Source organism: Amblyomma americanum, chromosome 5 (assembly GCF_052857255.1).
Source record: "Amblyomma americanum isolate KBUSLIRL-KWMA chromosome 5, ASM5285725v1, whole genome shotgun sequence".
NCBI lineage: Eukaryota > Metazoa > Arthropoda > Arachnida > Ixodida > Ixodidae > Amblyomma > Amblyomma americanum.
The window spans coordinates 48,812,116-48,821,330 of NC_135501.1; the positions used below are offsets into that span (position 1 = coordinate 48,812,116).

General features: G+C 55.9%; 1 protein-coding gene across 1 annotated transcript; it reads left to right on the top strand.

Annotated features, from left to right (window-relative positions):
* Positions 1-517: 517 nt before the first annotated feature.
* Positions 518-1,750, top strand: LOC144134670 (uncharacterized). Its single transcript, XM_077667526.1, has one exon. The coding sequence runs from the start codon at positions 518-520 to the stop codon at positions 1,748-1,750; it is 1,233 nt and encodes a 410-aa protein (XP_077523652.1).
* The last annotated feature ends 7,465 nt before the right edge of the window (positions 1,751-9,215 follow it).

The following is a 9,215-nucleotide window of genomic DNA, read 5'->3' on the forward strand; positions in this document are numbered from 1 at the left end:
TTGGTGATTGACTAGGGGACGTCATTACTACATCGAATTGGATATTGATTGGTGACGTCACAATATTGCCACGTGTCATTTATCCTTGTCGGGCGACCTCGTTTCGCCGCTTAATAAGTGTTATCGCACAGCGCGGGACGCGCCTGCATCTATCCGAAGTTTCTGACAAGTCATCGATGCTTCTCTTCGCTGTCTGTTGTAGACGAACCTTATGTTATCTGATTTCATCGCCTGACGCGAATGGTGTAGAACTTTGTGGAAGGCAGGCGGGTCCCAAAGATTAGTCTGGAACATTCGACGACTGCTATATAACAGCCGACGCGCTTGACCCGCGGATCAGATTCTCGACGATCGTCGACAGTGCTCGCCGCTACCGTTGTGCTGTAAGTGTAGCCTCTTTTGTGGGCACAGGTTCGCCCAATAAAAGTTAGTTTTGTTTTTCACAGTATTGCTACTGTGTTCTTCAACGTCACCACCACGTGACATTTGGTGGAGGTGCTTCTTTTTTGTTTTGTTCATGTACCGGACGCCCCCGACAAGCCTTGATCCAAGCCCGGACCGCAAAGAGAACACCAACGTAGTCCCGGACAATCGAGCAAGCCGCCGTCTTCAACAGCTGCCGCCGGAGCACGGACTTCTACCTAAGAAGACCAAGAAGATTGTGGCCGAGGCAACCCCAATGGCAGCCCCAGCGTCCCCCATCGTGCTGCAGCAGCCCAGGGAACCACCGACGTTCCGCGGTTCCACATTTGAGGACCCGGAAAGCTGGCTGGAAGCGTATGAGAGGGTTGCTACGTTTAACAGCTGGGCAAGCGACGACAAGCTGCGACTTGTCTATATCGCATTGGAGGACGCCGCCAGGACGTGGTTCGAGAATCGAGAAGCCACCTTGACGACGTGGGACCTGTTCCGAAGCAGCTTCCTGCAAACATTTACAAGCGTCCTGCGTAAAGAGCGAGCCAAAGTTCTACTGGAGACCAGAGCGCAGCTGCCGAATGAGACGATCGCAATCTTCACTGAGGAAATGAGCCGTCTGTTCCGGCACGCCGACCCGGAAATGTCCGAAGAGAAGAAAGTCCGCCTACTGATGCGTTGTGTAAAGGAGGAACTTTTCGGCGCAATGACACGAAGCCCACCGACGACCGTAGAAGAGTTCCTTCGCGAGGCCACCAGCATTGGGAAGACACTCGAAATGCGGAACCGACAATACAACCGCCGCACGAACTCGACAAACTACGCCGGAGTTCAGTCACTGGCCACCGACGACCTGCGCGAGACCATCAGGGCAGTCGTACGAGAGGAGCTTCAAAGGATCTTCCCTTCATCGCAATCTCAAGTGGACTCAGTCGCCGAAATTGTCAAAGAAGTCCAGCGATCGCTGGGAGTTCGCGAGGTACAACCACAATCATCGCAGCCCCAGCCAGAAGCGATGACCTACGCCGCCGTCGCCCGCCGTCAAGGTCCCCCTCCACGACCGCGCCAGGACCCTGTAACGCCGCAACTCCGTCGACCACCGCCGCCGCCACCAACATGCCCACCCGTCGACCAGCGCAGCTACCCGAGGAAGATAGACGTTTGGCGCGCTCCTGACCACCGCCCGTTCTGCTACCACTGCGGGGAAGCCGGCCATGTGTACCGCCGATGCCCATACCGCGACCTGGGATTGCGAGGGTTCGCCTTCGACGCACCGCGCCCTCGGGGAGGCGAACGCCCTCGTGACATCGCCGACTACCTCGCCGCTACTCAGTGAAGCCCTCGACGGCCATCCCGGTCGCCGTCACCAGGCCGCTACCTGTCGCCGCAGCGCCGTCCATACACTGGCCCAGCACGGGGCCGCTCTGCGAGCCCATATCCGGAAAACTAAAAGCAGCAACCGATGGAGGTGCGGTTGCTGTTCGTCGAACTGACGAATATCCTCCGCCGCCGACGAAGACGGCGCAGAGACCACCTCGACGACATAATAACGACACGCCGCCGTCCCGACGAAGTCAGGAAGCCACGAATACACCGACGAAAGACGACTTGACGACGCGACGTTCCAACTTCAGTTCAACACGACGCAGCCGTGATCCGGCGCAAAAGACCTAACTGCAGCGCCAGGCAAAGAACCACCGACATCGACGTGCTTCTCGACGGCCACGCAGTTACCGCCCTAGTGGACACAGGGGCTGATTACTCCGTAACGAGTGGACACATCGCTGCCCAGTTGAAGAAAGTTAAGACCGCATGGGAAGGCCCTCAAATTCGGACCGCTGGAGGACACCTCATCACGCCGACTGGAATCTGCACGGCAAGAATAACCATTCATGACCGCACTTACCCTGCCCCTTCGCTATCCTCCGACAGTGTTCACGAGACGTCATTCTCGTTATGGACTTCCTGAACCAACACGGCGCAATCATCGACCTGAAGCCGAAGTCAATAACGCTGTCGGAAGATAAAGCAATACCGCCGGAGAGCCCTCGTAGTCACCACGCCTTGAGTGTGCTCGAAGATCAAATGAGCATCCCGCCTTGCTCCAGCATTGTTATTTCGCTCGGTACCGAAATACCCGCTGACGTAGAAGGTGTCATCGAAGGCGACAAACGTCTACTGCTAGACCATGAAATTTGCGTCGCAAGAGGGATCGCTCGACTGCATGGAGGGAAAACTGAAGTGTTGCTGACAAACTTCAGCAAGGAGTTCATGCACATCAACAAGGGCACAACGATCGCATACATCGAGAAAATTCTGGAAATCAGTAATGCGTTTGTCCTCTCGGATTCCGCCGCATCTACCACGACGACCGTGGTTCCCGAACCGGACTACAACATTAATCCAAGTCTCCCCGTGATTAAGCAACAGCAGCTCAGAAGCCTGCTCCGACGACACAAAGGCTGCTTTTCGACGTCATCGAGGATTCGACAAACACCAGTCGCCAAGCATCGCATAATCGCCGAGGAGTGCGCTCGACCGCTCCGGCAGAGCCCTTACCGAATTTCGCCGCGAGAACGTGAAGCGATAAGAGAGCAAGTCGACGAAATGCTGCGCGACGACATCATCCAGCCGTCGAAAAGCCCGTGGGCATCCCCTGTTGTCCTGGTGAAGATAAAGGACGGAACCCTCCGTTTCTGCGTCGATTATCGTCGTCTGAACAAGATCACTAAGAAGGACATATACCCCCTCCCACGGATAGACGACGCATTGGATCGGCTCTGCAACGCAAAATACTTCTCGTCGATGGACCTCAAGTCTGGCTATTGGCAAATCGACGAAAAAGATCGCGAAAAGACCGCCGTCATCACTCCAGACGGCCTCTACGAGTTCAAGGTAATGCCATTTGGACTGTGCTCGGCGCCTGCAATGTTCCAGCGCGCCATGGACACGGTTTTAGCAGGATTGAAGTGGCACACCTGTCTCGTTTACTTGGATGACGTCGTTGTCTTCGCCGCAAATTTCGACGATCACCTTAGGCGACTTGCCACAGTACTAGAGGCCATCAAGTCATCAGGGCTCACTCTGAAGCCAGAAAAGTGCCGCTTCGCTTACGATGAGTTTCTGTTCCTAGGCCACATCATCAGCAAGTCTGGAGTCCACCCTGACCCACAGAAGACAGCTGCCATCGCACAGTTCCCGCAGCCCATCGACAAGAAGGCAGTGCGTAGATTTCTTGGCATGTGTGCCTACTACAGGCGATTTGTCAAGCACTTTTCACGCATCGCTGAGCCGCTGACACAGCTCACTAAATGTGACGTCGAGTTCAAGTGGGAAACGCTGCAGGCCGACGCATTTCAAGAACTCAAACGATGCATGCAGTCGCCGCCCGTACTTGCGCACTTCGACGAGCACGCCGATACCGAAATCCACACTGACGCCAGTAGCCTAGGCCTCGGTGCCGTCCTAGTCCAGAGAAAAGATGGGCATGAACACGTGATAGCTTACGCTAGCCGGTCGTTATCAAAAGCGGAAGGCAATTTTTCTACAACCGAAAAGGCTCGCCATCGTTTGGGCCACAGCGAAATTTCGCCCCTACCTATATGGCAGGCCATTCAAAGTGGTCAGCGACCATCACGCATTGTGTTGGCTAGCTAACTTAAAGGACCCTTCAGGACGGCTGGCACGGTGGAGCCTCAGACTACAAGAATACGACATCACTGTAACCTACAAGTCCGGACGAAAACACTCAGATGCCGACTGCCTATCACGCGCCCCCATTGACCCGCCACCGCAAGATGACGAGGATTACGACGCCTACCTTGGAATAATAAGCGCGGAAGACTTCGCCAAATAGCAAAGAGGAGACCCGGAGCTAAAAGCCGTAGTCGATTATTTGGAAGGGCACACCGACGTTTTCCCTAGGGCATTTAAGCGTGGATTGTCTTCGTTCACGCTTCAAAACAACCTACTCGTGAAGAAGAACTTCTCACCAGTCCGCGACAACTATCTTCTTGTTGTTCCGTCGGCGCTGCGTCCAGAAGTACTGCACGCCCTACATGACGATCCGACCGCTGCGCACCTCGGTTTCTCCCGGACGCTATCAAGGATACAAGAGAGATATTACTGGCCGCACCTAACCGCCGATGTCGCCCGTTACGTCAAGACAAGCCGAGACTGTCAGCGACGCAAGACACTACCAACAAGGCCAGCGGGATTACTACAGCCGGTCAAGCCTCCTTACCGACCTTTTCAGCAGATCGGGATAGACTTGTTGGGACCGTTTCCGACATCAACTTCCGGAATTAAGTGGATCGTCGTGGCGACGGACTATCTCACCCGCTTCGCTGAAACAAAAGCTCTGCCGAAAGGCAGCGCAGGCGAAGTGGCGAAATTTTTCGTCGCGAACATCCTGCTGCGACATGGTGCTCCAGAAGTCCTCATCACCGACAGAGGAACGGCTTTTACAGCAGAGCTCACGCAACCCATTCTGCAATACAGCCAGATAAATCACAGGAAGGCAACTGCCTACCATCCGCAGACGAATGGTCTCACGGAGCGCCTGAACAAGACCCTCGCCGACATGCTAGCAATGTACGTCGACGTCGAGCACAATACATGGGATGCGGTCCTGCCGTACGTAACATTCGCTTACAACACGGCGGTGCAAGAAACAACACAGATCACGCCATTTAAGTTGGTTTACGGCAGGAACCCAACGACGACGCTCGACGCCATGCTGCCGCACGTCACTGACGAGGAAAATCTTGACGTCGCTATCTACCTCCAGCGCGCCGAAGAAGCTCGACAGCTCGCCCGCCTACGGATTCAGAACCAGCAGCGTACCGACATCCGACACTACAACCTGCGACGACGCTTCGTCAAGTACCAGCCCGGCGACCGTGTTTGGGTATGGACCCCGATACGCCGACGAGGACTCAGTGAGAAACTATTGCGACGCTATTTCGGACCTTACAAGGTCATTCGACGTATTGGCTCACTGGACTATGAGGTCGTGCCAGACGGCATTTCGCATTCACAGCGGCGCCGCGCACGATCTGAAGTGGTCCACGTGGTGCGCCTTAAACCCTTTTACGGACGCTGACGAACTTCCTTATTTTTGTTGTTTTTTTTGCTACGAGTGCTTTGCTTTATTTCGTTTGTTTGCAGCATCGGGTCGATGCTTTTCAAGAGAGGGGGTAATGCCACGTGTCATTTATCTTTATCGGGCGACCACGTTTCGCCGCCTAACAATTGTTATCGCACAGCGCGGGACGCGCCTGCATCTATCCGAAGTTTCTGGCAAGTCATCGATGCTTCTGTTCGCTGTCTGTTGTAGACGAACCTTATGTTATCTGATTTCATCGCCTGACGCGAATGGTGTAGAACTTTGTGGAAGGCACGCGGGTCCCAACGATTAGTCTGGAACATTCGACGACTGCTATATAACAGCCGACGCGCTTGACCCGAGGATCAGATTTTCGACGATCGCCGACCATGCTCGCCGACGATCGCCGACAATCCTGTGTGGCCGCCCGTTACGCTGCCCATCGCCTTCTGAGGCCCTGCTGCGCATGCCCCGGCGCCCGGCCTGCTGCCGCGGTGTCCAGGGCTTGGTGAAGATGGACCTTTCACCGCCTGCGACGCGCCCCACAAAGGCGCAATGCTTCTACTTTAACGTACCGGTACCTGTGCCGGCGGACGACCTGATCGATGCCATCGAGAAGGTCGTCGGTGTCGGGGGGGCTCCAGTATTTGCAGCACCTCGGCGGAACTAAGTTCCTGGCAGCTGTCAGTTCGATGGCGCAAGCCACGAAAATGTTGGCCGCGGGCTCTCTGCTCGTGGCCGGTCATCAAGTGCCGCTGGTTCAGCTTGCTGCGCCAGTGGTGTTCGTAACGGTCCGGCGACTTCCCCCAAGCGTGAGCGACGACGCGCTCGCAGCCGCCCTGAGCCCCTTTGGCAAGGTCAGGGCAGTCACGGAACCCGTTTTCAAGTCAAGGAGCCACATTCGCAGCGGCGCTCGTCTGGTGAAGCTCGACATGCAGCGGGCGCCACCGAATTTCATCACCGTCGCGGGTCACCGCGCCATGTTGGAATACCGTGGAATGAGGAAGGTGTGCGCCCGTTGCGGCGTGGAAGGTCACCTCGGTGCCGCCTGAACCGCCCCGCGCTGCGGCCGGTGTGCTGCGTACGGTCACGAGGCGGACTCGTGCCAAGCAGCCTGCAAGCGGTGTGGCGGGAATCACGTCACGTCAGACTGCATCGCGCCGCGTTCCTACGCGGCCGCCCTCGCAGCTCCGGGGAGTACGCCGCAAGTCCCGCTCGGGGCAACCCCGGCTCCACGCCGGGCCGAAGTGGACGACACCAGGTCCACAACCACCCTCGCTGAGGACTCGGGAGAGCCCAGGTCGCCTGGCACTCCATTGACTGACGAGACAGACCAAAATTCTACCGAAGAGGGTTCGAAGGACTCTACGTCGTCAGATGGCCTGTCTGACCTGGAAAAACTGGAAGCTGCCTTGTTGCACGCGCAGCCAACTCCATCTGAGAGACAGCAGAGCGCTACGGAGTCCGAGTTGGAGGCTCCTGAGGTAGCGGACATACCGAGGGTAACCAATGAGCCCCAGAGCGCTAGCCCCGAAGCCCTGGCTCAGGTAAGCACCAGTGTCCCAAAGACGCAACGCCCGAGCCCCCGAAAGACTAGCGCCTGCCTGTCTCATAAGGGGCAAGAGCCCGATGAACCGAAGCGTCAGCGCTCCTCGTCGGACAGCGGTCCCTCTGCGACAGTTACCGCTGCCCCATAGAAAAAAGTAGAAAAGACGGCAGAGGATGCAGCGGAGATGGATTTCTCCGATTTCGACGATTAGCGGCCATGGCTTCACCGAAGAATTTCCCCGGCCGCCTCGGCCGCCCTACCTTCCTCGGCCCCGCCCTTATCGCGGCGGCCGAATTAGCGCCGCGCACCCGGCCAGCGCCGATAGCGACCTGCTCCCGTCCACACCAGCAGAAATTACACGCGCCTTCGACGATGGACGTGATAAGGTGCCGGTGCTGTGTCACGCGGCGGGCCATAGACGACTGTGTCGATGTGTCCCTGCTGCATGTGTTTTCGCCACAAGTTCATCGGTTGGTGCAAGCACTGTGGGTGGCGGCAAGCCCAGGTATGAATGGTATGTGTTGTGTGTTCACCATGAACCAGAGCACCCTGCGCTCCACACGAACCATGCGTGCCACGGACGCCTTTTACGGCAGAGTCAGGGAATGACACTTCGCGGACCACAACCACGTAGCCTGTGCTATAGCGTCTACAGGGACTTACCTACTATGGCAGCATCCTCGAGCCACCCAGGTCCATCGCCCGTTCTGCGACCACCGCCACACCACACGACTTGTGAGTCGGTCAACGCTGCTCTTTTGTTTGTTGTACTATTTCCCAAGTTTTAATGGTTTTGTTCATTTGGCAAAATATGGCTGAGGTTCATTTCATTACCTTCAATGTCAGAGGTTTTCGAACTCTAGCCAAGCAGCTAGAAGTTATGCACCTCGCTCGCTCAGTAGGCGCAGATTTACTTTTCTTGCAAGAATGCAATTTTTGTACCCCAGCAGATGTGTCAGCATTTCGTAGGCGATTCCATGTCGACGCTTTTTTTTTCGTTGACCACCTCTCAACCATGTGGGGTTGGTGTGGTTTTTATTACAAACACCTACAGGACGAGCGCACATTGCACTTTCGGTCTTGATGGTCGTGCCATAATTACTGATATATTCATGGACAATCAGAAAACTCGTTTCATTAACGTATACGCGCCGGCCAGACGCAGTCTCACGAATGATTTTTTTTAAAACAATTGGTACCTATATCGACCAGAACGTGCAGTGTGTGCTCATCGGCGACTTTAATTGTGTACTAGACTCTTGGCGAGATCTACGTGGCCCAGGCCAAGGTTCCTCAAACTACAATGCCAGGGAACTCGAGGGTTTAGTGAGACGCTTTAATCTAACAGATGCGTGGGTTGCCCTTAATGACGATGACTTTGTGGCCACGTGGAAGCGAGGCCGCTCTGCTAGCCGTCTTGATCGAGTTTATCTCCCTCCTGCCCTCGTACCACTTCTCCGCGCATGCGAGACTGTAAGCCCGCCGCCAGGCGTCCAGGGCATAAGCGACCACGCATTTGTGTCAGTACGCGTGAACGCATCACCCGGAAGGTCGGCCGACCAGAGTAGGTGGAGAATGGACCCCGCGCTTCTGCACGATGTAGTTAGTTTGGCCTCGATTCGCCAAGCACTAGCAGAGACCCTCCCAAAGGTCGAAGACCTGACTACGGACGAGTGGGACGAACTAAAAACCAGTTGGCGTGAGATTCTAGTAAGGGAAGGCAAAGCCAGGCGCGTTAGAACAACTGCCGAACTTAACGACTTGATGCGGCGCATTCGCATCGTTGAGGCCGGAGGCACTCTGACGCTCTTCATGAGCGAGTACCATGAATCGCAGCGCCCGACCCAACAACGTCCCCTCGAGTAGCGGCAGAAGAACTCCGTCGCGCCCGAGAGGGGGAACACGACAACAAAGGATTTACACAAATTGAAGGCGTGATCTTGCCAGACGGCCGGCACTCCAGTGCCCATTCAGATATTGATCAAGTGTTCACGGCCCACTACGCCTCGTTGTTCTGCTCTGAGCACGCCAGCAGAAATGCGGATTTAAGGAGCAGGGTTCGGGACTTGTGTGGGCGATACACGTGCCCGGAAATAAATGAAGCAGCGCTTGCGGCCCAGCCAGTATGGAAGAAGTGCGAGCGGC